General features: G+C 56.9%; 1 protein-coding gene across 1 annotated transcript; it reads right to left on the bottom strand.

The window, feature by feature from the left end:
• On the bottom strand, window positions 1-3,503 carry ANKRD33 (ankyrin repeat domain 33). Its single transcript, XM_065659498.1, has 5 exons — window positions 2,897-3,503; window positions 1,868-2,266; window positions 1,547-1,676; window positions 1,060-1,200; window positions 1-983 (listed from the first exon to the last, which is right to left on the bottom strand). Exons 2-5 carry the CDS (start codon window positions 2,159-2,161, stop codon window positions 205-207), a joined length of 1,344 nt encoding a protein of 447 aa, XP_065515570.1. The 5' UTR covers window positions 2,162-2,266; window positions 2,897-3,503; the 3' UTR covers window positions 1-204.
• Between the last annotated feature and the right edge of the window lie 9,740 nt (window positions 3,504-13,243).

Genomic DNA, 13,243 nt, shown 5'->3' with positions numbered 1-13,243 from the left:
TGTGGGAGCTTCTTGCCAGCCTGACAAGCATCCCTGAGCTTTATTCAGCAAATCAATCCTGTTAACATGGCAACTGCTTCCATTTCAGGACCATGTTCCACACACGTGGCAGCATCCAGAGCTCAGGGAGATCAAAGGGGAAACAGGAATAAAAAGAAGGAAAAAGGACAAAAAGAAGAGGAGGAAAGAAGGAAACCTCCTGCTTTAGCATTTCTTCCCCCCTTTCTCCTTCTTCTCCTTCTTCTTTGCCTCCTCGGCTGCTTTTCTCTCCTCCTTCAGCTCCTTGTACCTCCACTTGGGAGGCTGCAGCAGGTTCTTGTCCCTCCCGCGCGGGCTCCGCTGCCTCGTGTGGGCAGGGGGACTGGGGTCTTTGCTCACTCGGATCCTCGGGATCTGCTCCCCTGGGAAGATGCTATTCCCGCGCCGCAGCCACAGGGGCAGGAAGCTCAGGAGGGTCCTGGCGGGGCGGCGCGGAGGGAAGAGCCTGATCTCCAATGGGGCTTGGCCATTGCAGGAGGATGCGCCGGTGCTGCAGCCCGAGGTGGGTTCTGGCTCCGTACCCGCATCCAGCACGTACTTCCCAAGGATTTCCGGCACGGACAACCTGCTCTTGCCCACCTCAGGGGGGCTGTCGGGGCAGACAGTTTGGCAAGCGGTGGCCACGAAGGGGCTGGCCAGGGAGGTCGTCATCCTCACCATGTGGTCCAGGACACCGTCCTCCTCGGGGTTGCGCGGGAAGCTGATGGAGAACATGGATCCGATCTTCTCGAACAGCCGCTTGCTCCTGGATTTGGGGCTCAGGGCCTTGGCCACCAGCTCGGCCAGCGCTGGCCACTTGGGCTGGTACATGGTGCTGAACTGCTCTGCCCGTGGGCGCCGCAGGAGGCTCCGGATGCGCACGGTGGTCTCGAAGCGGCCGGTGAAGGCTGCCCATTCCCTGGCTGTCTTCCCTTTGACGGGATCCACGGCTTGCAGGTCGGCTCCTAGAGACACGGGATGCAGAGAGCATCACCCCGGAGCAGCAGCACCCCCCCAGCCAATCCCATGGGAGACGCTCACCAGCCAGGAGCAGCGCGGTCACGCAGTCCTGCTGCCCCTGCACCGCTGCCTTCATCAGCGCCGTCAGGCCCCGTGGGTCCCTCTTGTCCACCTCAAGCCCTGGGTAGTAGTTGAGGAGGTAGTTGACGATGGTGATGTGTCCTTAACAGCCAGAGAGAATCTGTGTTAGAGTTGCCACAGTTAAGGAGTGGGAACTGCTGGTGCCTCCTTGGAGAATGGGGATTTAGTGAGGAGTAAGAGGCAGAGGTTTGGAGGGATCAGGGCTGAAAGGGTTGGGTTCCAACCCAAACCATCCCATGATTTTATTGCTGTAGGAATCTCCATTTTACATCATCCACCCAGCTTTAAAATGCTGCTAAGGTGGACCGGAAGCTTTGATGGGGATGGTCATATCCCTTGGGAGCCTTGGCTTTCCCAACAGCTCATTTCAAGGTTTATGGAGGGACGCATCACTCCCAAGGGGTGCCATGGGCTGTGCCGTGCCTACCTGCCTGTGCAGCCATCATGAGAGCCGTGTTCCCGTCCTTGTCCTGCTGGTTGACGTCTATGTAGGGGCACTGCTGCAGCAAGGGCACGATGTCCACAAAGCCCTTGTAGCAGGCGACCATCAGCCCGTTCTGCAGAGGGGCAGCACTCAGCATGGGGGTACCGCAGCATCCTCCCCACTGTGGTGCTCCCGTTGTCCCCCCCCTTCCACCCTCCAGCCCAAGGCAGGATCAGGAGAGGAGGATGCACAAGGGTGCTCCAAGGATGGGATCAACCCCAGGATCTCCATCCCATGTCAAAGCCATCGCCCCCTGCCACTCACCCTCCCGTTGATGTCCACCTCCGTGGCCTCGCTCCGGGTCACCCCCTGCTCCAGCCTCTCCCGCACCAGCCTGGCATCATTCCTGGCACAGCACTGGTAGAGGCTGAGGTCCCTGGCACCACCGGTGTCCAGCTGGAGCTCATAGCAGGGATAGACAGAGTCATCAGAGGAGATGCTGCTGGTGTCCGAGGGCTCTGACTTCTCCTCTTCCTCCTCCTCCTCCTCGTAGTGCAGCTCCGGGTCGGATGCATCCAGGCTGGAAGCATGTTCTCCTCCACTGCAGGCATCTGTCATCCGGCCCAGCCGGGGGGAGCGAGCCCAGCTTGGCCCCGAGCCCTGCCTGGCGCCAGGAGCCTCTTCCCGTGGGATTCAGGGATACTCGGGACCGTTCACACCCTCCTGTGGGGACACGGAGCAGGCGTGGAAACCCTGCGAGCTCTGCATCCCTCATCCCTTGGGGAAGCCTCAGCTGGCCCCCAGCCACCCAGGGGCCAGTTTCCATCCCTTGCACTGGGATCTTGGCTGCTGCCGAGGAAGAGAGCATCCCCACAGCATCATCTCCAGCACAGAGCTGGGAAAACAGGAGGACTTCTTGAGGGCTGAAAGGTGGGGAATTGGGATTGGGAATGTCTTGCTGGAGGTACAGATGCTGATGGGGGCACTGAACACAGCCCCAGCAGGATGGGCACATCTCCATTCCACCCTATGGCACAGCCCTGCTGCACAGCCGCAAAGACCTTTCCCAGCACCAGAACCAGAGCCATGTACAGAGAGAAGGGATAAATCCAGCTCCTTGTGCCCAAGCAGCAGAATAAAGGCAGGAGCAGCTCCCGGATCCCCAGGGATAAGCCTTATGGCACAGGGAACCTGCAGCCCTGGCAGCAGAATTCAAACCCCTGATAGAAGCCAACTATTAACTGAGAAAGGAAAAAGCCTTTGCAATGCCATTAAAGCCTCCCACCCCTCTTGGACATCCCAAAGCAGGCTCTGGGAATGAGGAATCCTCTTCTCACCATCCCCTGGGCTTACCTGGGGCTCAGACCTTCCCCACAGCTCCCTTTTGGCCTGGGCAGCATCCCGGTTCCAAGCAGGAAGGAAACCTTGGCAGGAACCAGTGGAAAATCCCCCCTTTACCCTTTGCAGTGAGAAGGAAGCTTCTGCTCCGGGTCCGAGGTGGCCTTTGGGCACCAAAGCTGTGACGAGCCGCACGCTGGCGTGGGCTCAGCACAGATAAACCCCTGCTTAAAATGGCTTCGTGAGCCTGAGCAGGATCAGGGCTGCTTGGGGAGGATTTAGCATCCTCAGCCCAGGAGGATGCTTTGTACCTGCCTCACCTCTGCTGCAGCCTGAGCAGCCCCCAGTAACTCAGCCAAAGCCTCCCCAGCTCCCTCCCAGCTCCCTTTATATGCTGGTAATCAAGGAAAATTGGGAGCCACTGCTTCAGCCAAGGGCACAAATACCTGTGGCTGTGCAGGTGTGTTGGATGAACCCTGGAATTCCACCCTGGAATTCCACCCAGCTCTCCTCATCCTCCTGGATTCTGAAGCCCTCAGGGGGAGCTGCAGGAGCTGGTTTCCTGCATTCCATGTGGAACCTGGCTGCTCTCTTGTCTCCATCTCTCCAGGGCTGGTTGTGCGTGAATGGGTTTAACACGCTGGAGCCAGCTGGGATCTGGGAAAAAGGGCACGTTTAGTGCCTGGATCAGCTGTTTTCATGGCAAAAAAGCAGGAGTTTGGTCCCAAAGCAGATCGTGGGAGGCCACGTTCTCCATTTCCAGCAAGCATTAAGGCAGAGTGCCAAAGGTCACTGTGATTGCATCCTTGAACGTGAAAATATGGAGCAGACGAAGGATCCCAGCTGCTTCCTCTGTGCTGGGAGCATCCTGCTGGGAAGCGCGAGCTGAAGGTTCTGTTGCTGGACACGAGAATCTGATGCTGGATACATCACGGGGGACAGGCGGGGGGACAGCGGCGGATGTCGCTGGCAGAGCCTGCAGGTAGGGCCGGGGCTCTGCAGAGCCTCCGCCTGCCACAAGGGGATGCCGGAGGCCGCGGGAGGAGGTTTTCGGTGTTCTTTTGGGGTAAGAAACTTGTCCGTCGACGTCGTGGTATCCTCCAGGTGTGACGGCATCATCCCAGATGTGACGGCATCCTCCAGATGTGACGGCATCATCCCAGATGTGATGGCATCATCCCAAATGTGACAGCATCCCCACAGGTGTGACGATGTCCTCCAGATGTCACAGCATCCCCCACATATGGTGGCATCCTTCCAGGCATCACCAGAGCCTCCCTGCCTGGGACATCCTGAACAGAGAGTCCCGGGATAACTAACCCAGCTAACAGGGAGAAGGACCCAGAGCACTGGACCTTGCCGAGCATCACCCCTCAATCCCAGCTGAAGCTCAGGAGCATCCCTGCAGGTTATGGAGGCCAGGAAGGGGCTGGAAGACACCCCTCATCCTTCCCCCCTTGCCCAGGATCCCGTTGGGAGCGCCGAGCCCGGTGGTCTGGCCCAGGTCACTCATCCCTCACTGCCTGGTCATCTCCATCACAAAACCAGGGCGCAATAACTCAGCATGGAAGGGAAGCGGAGGGCATTGATTTAAACCTGGGGACGGGCTCTCCTCACTCTGGCCCTCCTCAGCATGGGCAGGGCTGGATCACGGCCCTGTGGTGACACCTTCTGCCCTCGGGTGATGCCTGGAGAAGAAGCGGAGCAGCAGGGAAAGGGCTGGAGGTGGGGAAGTGTCTGGTGTGTCCCTGCCCTGCTGTAAATCAGTGCTGGGTGTCACCGGAGGAGGTGACAAAGCCACCCCTTTGCAGGCAGTGCAAACCTGGGGTCAGGCTGTGATTTACTGGGTGAGGGCGGCTGTGGCTCTGGTGCGAGCAGGAGTCTGCTGGGGCTTGGTGGGGGTTTGTAGTGAAGGGTGGTGTGAGGGTTCCAAACCATGGTGCAACCTCCTCTGCCCTCCCCATCAGCAGCGTGGCCGCAGACCCAAACCATCTGCCTTCACTGCTGCCTGCATCCCTTTCCCTTAGCCAGAACACTGCGGAGCAGGGATTGCCTCCTATGGTGGGTCCTGGCGTGCCAAGGAATGTCACTGTCTGCAAGTAGTGAGGACAAAGCCATCAGTGTATCCACCTGCGCATCCATCCCTGCCTCCGTTTGTGCATCCATCCCTGCCTCTGTTTGTGCATCCATCCCTGCATCTATCCCTGTCTCCTTCTGTGCATCCATCCCTGCATCCATCACACTCTGCTGACCGCCTCACCTGCTGCCTGCAATGGGATAATAACCCCTTGTCCTGTTCCTGCCTCATGCGGTGCCCTCCCATCCCCGGAGGTGCCACACGTTGAGCAGGGAGGCACTCGCCTGCCTGCTCCAGCACATGCTTAAAACCAGAGGATTTCACTGGGATTTACCTGGAATACACCGTAAATCGCCTTACCCGAGGCTGTGGGCAGGCGCCTGGGATGTCGTCTCAGCCCCAAGCTGGACTGAGGGGGTGTGTGGGGAGCAAGGTGCAGGATGGGGCTCTGGGAAGCAGGCTATCAAACCAGCTCCATGTGCAGCCGGTCTCCATCAGCAGGGGCTGGTGGGACGCTCCTGATTCCCACCGTCCTTTCTCATTTAGGACCTTGGGGTTAAAAGAACCGAAGAAATGCCAAGAAAGAGGCTTTTCTGATTGAATTCCAGCCACCCGGAGCCAGGGATCAATCCCAATTTCTCCCTTCTTTTTCTCTTTGGAAGTGGGTGGGGAAGCGCTGGGAATGGCACAGGAGAAGGGGGAGGAAATCAGACTTGCTAATTCCCCAGCTGTAATTATAGCTAAAGAGGAGCGCGAGGTCCCTGGTGTGTGCAGGGTGATTCAGGGCTGCTTGGGGAGGCCTCAATGAGGTTTGGCAGGAGAGGGGCTCAGCCCCCCCCCACCCCGGTAATTGTGTTCCTGGTGCCGCAGATGGTGCTGGCTCCGGATCCTTGCTATAAAGAAGATGGATCGTGGCGCGCGGAGGGTGACGGCATCGCGCCTCCACGAGGAGCGTTATCCATCAGGTCCTTTACAAGGCAGCAGGAGCTGGGACAATAAGGAATTGCCCAGCAGGTAAAGGCCATCACATGCAGTGTCCCTGTCCCCAGCCACGTCCCTGCTCTTCCAGCCCATCTTCCTGGTTGTTGCTTCCCAAATCTCCATAGAAGCGGCTCTTCACCAGGATGATGCGGCACCGTGGTGGCTGCGCTGTCACACATGGTTCAGCGCAGGAGATGCCCGTTATTCCCGTGATATTCCAGGGATCTCCATGATGTTGGAAGAGCCGTAAGGTCCTGGCTGCCTGGAAGGGGCCTGAGGAAGAGAAAAGGCTGGGAATGAGCCCCAGCACCACAGTGAAGGTCCCATGGGGTGATGCTGAGCATGAATGAAGGAATTGATTGTTTCAATGCTTGGCTGGGTCACCTCCACGTATTTCCAGTGGCTCCGTGTGATCCTTTTGGAGCTTGGGGAGAAACAGGGGCCGGAGGGACCCTAACAACTGCCCCGAGGGGCTGAGCACGGGGAGAGAAGCAGGGTCCTTGGCTGTGCAAAATCGATGCTGAGTTATTTGCTCACGCAGGCAATAAATGGAAATGGGAGAGTGCAGGGATGTGTGCCCGGAGCATCACAGCGTGGAAGGAAGGGTGGGATCCCCCGGGCACGGGGAAGGGACCGGGATGGGGCTGGGTTTGGTGGTTTACAAGACGTGACAAGGCCAGCGGAGGATGATGGATAGGAGGTGGGAAACGGCGCTGCCCAGCTGGGCTCTGCTGCTGTCAGTGCAGGGGAGAGGATGTCCCCAGCTATTCATCATCCTTCCAGGCCCCTGCAGTGCTGTGGACACCCCGTGTCCAGCACACACGGGTTAACCCTTTCCAAGGGGGCAAATCCTGCCGTGTGCATCCTGGCTGCCGCAGGAGGATGAGGTTTTGCTCTCATCCTGTCCTATTGGGTGCGATGCTGCTGCAGGGGAAGCAAATAGGGCTTGTTCCTGCATGGAGAACAGTGCATCCAAGCGGGGTCAGACCTGGCAGTGTCAGAGTATCCCGGTGATCCCAGCCCTGAGGGACCTGCCTCACCAGTGGGGACACTGAGGAACAAAGCTGCGAGGGGCTGGGCTCTGTTCTGCTCCCCAGCAAGAAGCTGCCTCCTCACCCTACCTAGGTGCTGCTTCCCATCCCAAACAAACCCCCAGACAGCCCCTGATGGAGCACTTTGGGCAGATAAAAGGCTTTTTCCTTCACCATTTAGAAGAAAATCCTGATGCTTGAGGCAGGATCTCTTTCAGCATCCCTGTGGTGGGAGATGCTGGGTGCCATTCCCTCCCCTACCGGGGTGCAGCTGTAACCCAACACTCCCATTCCTGTCATGTTTTACATGGCCGGGCATGTGGTTATATTTTGATTTTCCAACCTTTGCTTTTCCCAAAGGAGGGAATGAAAGGGTCAGTTTATTGTGCCTCCCGAGAGCCCCCCGGCTGCCGAAAAAGCAGATGCCTTCTGCTTAATCTGCCCTGTTGCTATGTAAACCTCCTTCCTGCTTTGATGTCCCCTATAAATACTCCATGTGTTTCCAATAAACTGGCATTTTTATCACTGGAGCTGTTAAAGGCAGATCTGGGTCAGATTTGTCCCTGAGCTCAGCCGGGGCTTCGCTGGGATCACCTCCCTGCCCCTGGAAAGGGGCTCATTGAGCTGGGAATGGGGGTTTGGGCAGGGGCTGTGGTGCTCCCAGCAGGATGGGATGCTAAGCCCTGGGGATGGGACCATCATGGCCCTAGGGGCTTTGCCTGACCCATTGGGCTCCTCCTCGCAGCCTGGTCTCTTTCGGCCCCTAATTCTGCAGTTCAGATGATGGGATGAGAGCAAAGAGGGTGCAGGGAATGTAACCCAGCGCCCTTCCATGGGGAGCAGCCCTGCAGCAAGGACCTGCCTCCCTTTTGTTAACATCACTGCACCGAGCTGCTTGGGTGAGCCCCACCTCACCTGCTCCCAGAGCCCTCCTCCATCTCCCTGCGGTTCCCCCCTGCCCTTTGGCTGATATAAATCTCTCTGATTATCGTTGTCACCCAAGGATGGAGCTCAAACCTCCCCCTGCTCCCAGCAGCTCCTCCATCGCAGTCATGGGTGAATCCCTGCATCCTGCTGCTGGCGGTGATGCTGGCAGCATGCGAGGCTTTGGGATGCTCAGCCCTGGGGGGAGAGCATCATCCCTGCTCCTCTCTGCAGTGGGACATGGTCTGGGGTGGATGAGTCCCCCCCATCCTTGGGATGTTTGGGAATGAGGGCTGAGTGTGGCTTGGGGCATTCAGTCTGCGTGACAGAGCGGAGATGGATGTGTGTGGTATCTCAGAGGGGTGTTGGATGCAGGGTACCATGGTCTGGGGCTTCCCAAAGCTCTGTGTGAGGGGTGTGAATGACGCTGTCACTCTAAAAGACCCTGGTGGGGCACAAGCTCTGATTTGAACCTTTCCAGCCTCAGATGCTCCTTCAGGAATGGGCTTTGTGCTGCGGGATGGCAACTCCATCTCATCCCCCTGGAGCCTGCATCTTCCTCCTCCTGCTGCTGCATCCTTCCCAGGGGATTATGCTCCTGCAGCTCCTGGCGCCACACACGGAGGGTGCCCACTTGGACCATGCTCTGGTAGAACCAGCACTGAGACCCCATCAAAGCCCAAATCCCAGCCGTGGGGTTTGAGCATCCCAAAGCTCTGCCCGGTTGGGAAGCAGGGGGAGGGGCTGCTGTAGGGATCTGTAATCCCTGTTTTGGCCTGAACCGCGGTGTCAGGAGCATGGCTGATATATGCTGCAAGAAGAGGGGTCGGCAGCGCCGGTATTCTTTATCCTGACAGGGCAATGAAAGTGTTATGTAGTCGTGACGCCTCCCTGCTGCTCCCCCCCCCTTGGCCTTTATCAACCTGAAAGAGCCCAGGATCCTATTTATAACCTAACCTGAATTGTGCAGGGCCTGGGGAAGGGGCCACAAAGAGCAGTGATTTATGGAGGCGGATAAAACAATGCAGACCCTCCACGCTCTGCCCCGGCCCGGAGGGGAGACCCCTTCACCCAGCCCTGGGTGGGGGGGGGTGTCCAAATGCCCCCACTTGCTTTGCACAAGGTGAAAGCAGCCCCTGTGCCTGCTTATGGGGTTGGGATAGGAAAGGGAGCTTCCCAGGATGCTATTCCCCAGCCAGGGCACTATCACTGCTCTATGGACGTGGTCTGCTTGGTCCTTCATGGGTGGTTGTTGGGTGTTTGTACCTCTGGTGTCCACCCCGAGATGTCCATGGGGGTCTCTCTGATACCATTGGATAGGTTTGAAATGAAGGACTTGGATAAAAAGTGCTTCCTGAAGGCACTGACAGATTGCAAAGCCCCTGGTTCCACAGGGAAGCGGAGAGCTGACAGCAGAGTCCTCTCCCCAAGGTCAAACCGCTTCCATCCCTCACCCTCACCTTCCTAATAATGGTGTCAGTGTCTCCCTGTGCCACCCGTCCTCCTGTATCCCAGCCTGCTGCCCACACTGCCCCCTTCTTCCCCTTTTCTGGGGGTCACCAATGGGCCTCCTGCCCCTTGTGCATCCCTCAGGTTACTGCTGATGACTTTGGCATTGGGAATACGTCCCTTCGGAGCTGTGGCATGCTGATGCTTGAAGCAACACAGCAGGGTTTGGACTTTCCCTATGGCCTAATCACTGCCAGATTGCCCGGCCCCATCCTTGGGAATGTGGCTGCACACGTGGGAAAAGTCACCCTCATCCCAGCTCCTTGTGAGCGGGTTCTGCAGAGGGAGATGCAGCACCGGGTTAAGCTTATCCATGTTTTCCAGGGCAGGAGGACCTGGAAGCTGAGCTGAGGAGCACCGAGTGTTTCATCAGGGATGCTCTACCTGCGGCTGGGAATCTCCTCAGTCATCCCAGCTCTGGAGCATCAGCTGGGGGCTGATGTGCTGGCTCCCACCACCACGGTGCTGGTCCATGAGCTGCAGTTTCACACTGAAGAGCTCAATGAGGGTGTTTCTCCTATCTGAGCTAATCCATTCTCATCCACGCCGAGGTCAGGCAGGGTGCAGGCGCTGCAACCCGAGTGAGAACAGCTCTTGACAAGGGAGCTCTCGCTCTGCTTTCCATCAAGCATCAGCCCCGCTGCCATCAGTGCTTCCCTTTAGTGCCAGAGCCAGGGATACAGCACATCCCTGCTGCTGGAATGGTGCTGGGGGCCGGCAGCCTGGTGTCCCTGCGTAAGCAGAGCCATGGGATGGGGCAGGAGGAGCGGGATGCTGATGGATGGGTGGATGGGAGACCCTGGGGATATAAGGAAGCGATGGAGCTGCTGATGCATGTTCCTGGCACGTTCCTCCCTCCCCTTTGCACATTTGGGGTTTTGATTCCACTCACCCTGAGGAGGGAATTGGAGGTTGAAATCCCACATCTGCCTTCTGGAATGCATCCATCCTGCTCCTTCAGCTTGTAGCACCTCCTCAGCCCTCTTCTGCTTCCACCACAGCTTCAACTCATGGGACAACTTTCATCTCCGTGAGCAAAAAAGACCAAATCTGGACTTGTATAAGCCTGGGACTAGTCACCCAATTGGTTTCTGTCATAAATCCAAGTACTGGGATGAAGCCACCTTCTCTTCTTCCAAAACTTCGCCAAGTTTGAGGCCCACATCTTTAGATTTAAGCCTTTCTCCATCGAAATGATGCTCTTCCTTCCTGCTCTCTGGAGCTCAGTGGCACATCCACAATGGGTTTGAAGTCCTGCTCCCTCAGCTGAAGTCCTGCAGAGGTTCCTCAATGGGGACATTCACAACGTCTGAGACAACACCCGCCTGGAGTTCATGTTTCATTGTGCCTTGATTTATCATCTCTTGAGTTAATCATTGACCTTAGCTTTGCCTTGGTCAATATTTACCTCCCCAGCTCAATAAATCTTGACGTTCACCTCAACAGAAGTCAGTATCTCCTTAGTGTTTATCTATTCCTTCTGGTGCTCATTTTGCTGAAAGCTTTTCTTTATCCTCATAAAGCTCTTTTGGCACCCGGAGAGGAGCAACCTTTCCTTATCCACTATAGACAGAGCCTTTGCTTCTCTCCGTGGGACACCGCAGACACGAGCCATGGGTGGCAGGCAGGTGGTGGGTGCTGCTCTCATGAGCCCACTCCTCATGGAGGGGATCCATCTGTGATGGGATGGAGGAGGCAGTTGTGCTTTTAAAGATGCTGTTTCCATAGGCTGAATAATCCTCCTCTCTGAGCACTCAGGTCTCAACTGCTCCTCACTTCTGTCCTAATGGGACACGCTGCCTGGAGGTGGCTGCACAAGGCTAAGGACACGCTTCCATGGATTCTCCTCTCTTATCCCTAATGCCAGAGCCTGGGCTCCTGCTCTGGGGCAACTGCTGCATCCTGTAACACTGGATGTGAGCAGAGATTTGGCCTTACAGCCATCCAGTGTGGGAATAAACCTCTGCTCCTTGACTCCCATCGCACGTCCTCTTGCCCACCAGGCCATAATCCTTGCTCTCTGTGCCCCCGTGAGCAGGAGAAGGGAAGAACCCTCAATCCCGAGCTCCTGCCTCCAACTTCTAATATTCTAATTGAGTGAATTGACCTGGAGGAGTCTCTTGAGCTCTGCCCGACCTCTTAAACAACAGGTCAAGGATTTAGCGTGGCGGCGCTGACCTCTTCCCTTATCTGCTAATGCTGCTCCTCTCTCAATTAGCTCCCGTCCCCCGACCCAGGGAAGTTGGGAACCACTTGGCAGGCGTCAGAGGGGTTTCCTCCATGCTCTGACATGGAGATCATTGCAGGTCCCTTTGGATTTGCTGCCACTGTCCTGCAGCATCCTTCTGCAGGGATGCGTCCTACGCGCCTGGGCAGCTCCCTCCTGCGTCCAGAAGACGGACTCACATCCATTGGGGGGGTTTGACCCTCTCTATGTAACCCTTCCTTGCCCCATGCTGCCTTCTCCCATCCACCACAGCTGGCTTGTCCATCCCCGCGCTCGCTCCACAGGGAGCATCATTCCACGTTTATGGGCATCTGAGATCTGTAAAGCCATAAAGCTCTGCCTGGGCCAACGTTCCCTTCCCAAGAGCCCGCTCTGGGGAGCAGCCCTGGCTCTTCCAGGCCTGTTCAATTAGCACCGGGCTCCGCATTCCAGAGTATAAATATCTGCCATTGTGGTGCTGAGGAATGCGAGCGTGGTGGGCTCTAAAATTAAAGAGCTGGGACGGAGGCATCTCGGGTTACCAGAAACAAGACTCCATTGTGCTCCCGTTGGGGCTTTGCTGGCTGGATGTGAGCGTTTCGAAACCGCCCGGTTGAATGCAAGGGGCAAAGTAGTCTTTAATGGCACAAGTTTTATACATATCCGGAGTTAAACCCCTGCAGGGTACCCCATGTGCAGCGTGTGAGGATGCTCCAGGGATTGCAGTGTTATCCAGAGGGGTTTCTATCCTCTGTACGGGATGCTCCAGGGTCTTGGTCTCTTCTCCTGCCTCAGCTCTCCACATCTTTAAGCACATGAGGCTGGGGTCAGGGTTAACTCACACCCTGTGCCGCAGGGAGGAAGGTGCTGCAGGATCCCATCCTTGCGCGCAGCCGCTGCTCCGCTCTGTTTAACACCAGGGATGCTCTGCTGATGTTTACTGGACATGAGGCCACTTGTGCAGAGGAATTTCTGGCCCCTGGACAAAGCTGCTGCTGGGGAGATGTCTTTCCTTTTGTTCTTGACAATGTACCCTGCAAAAGGAGTGGGAAATGGGTCAGGGTGGGTTTGTGCTGGGGCTGCACTGGGGGTGCGCGGGTGTTGTTTGACCTCCTGCTATGACAATGTAAAGGGAAGCCCCATCCTGGTGAGTCCTGCCTGGAACCAAATCCTTCAGGAGAAACTCTCCCTGTTTCTCACTGCGAATTCAAATGCCTTCTTGGCTGGAAATAAGGAGCAGGGTTAGAAAGGAGGCAGGAATCAGCTGGATGAAAGGAGCAGAAAGTCAGTTTTGCCCTCTATTTGCTGGTTTATTCCACCATTTCTAGGTTGGATGCAGCTCTTCACAAGGGGGGTTGATTCTGAGAGCTCCCTCGCTGCACCTGGTGCAGCTTGGGTTTTGCATTCCCACTTCCTCCTCCTTGCTCCTACTGGTGCAGCAGGAGGGATGCTGGGATGCTGGCAGTGGACCCGGGATGCAGCGAGCTGCTGGGAGAGCTGCGATCTTCCCTGCCTTGGATGAGGGTTTCCTTTCACATCTTACCTTGGTGATGGCTGGCAGTGCGGATGGAGCTGCCACAGGGATCCTGGATCCCCCTTTGCAAAGGGTCCTGCTGCTTCCTTCTAATCCCACC

Source organism: Lathamus discolor, chromosome 23 (genome assembly GCF_037157495.1).
Source record: "Lathamus discolor isolate bLatDis1 chromosome 23, bLatDis1.hap1, whole genome shotgun sequence".
Taxonomy (NCBI): domain Eukaryota; kingdom Metazoa; phylum Chordata; class Aves; order Psittaciformes; family Psittacidae; genus Lathamus; species Lathamus discolor.
The sequence above is the reverse complement of the archived record's forward strand: the minus strand, read 5'-3'. Positions and strand labels throughout refer to the sequence as shown.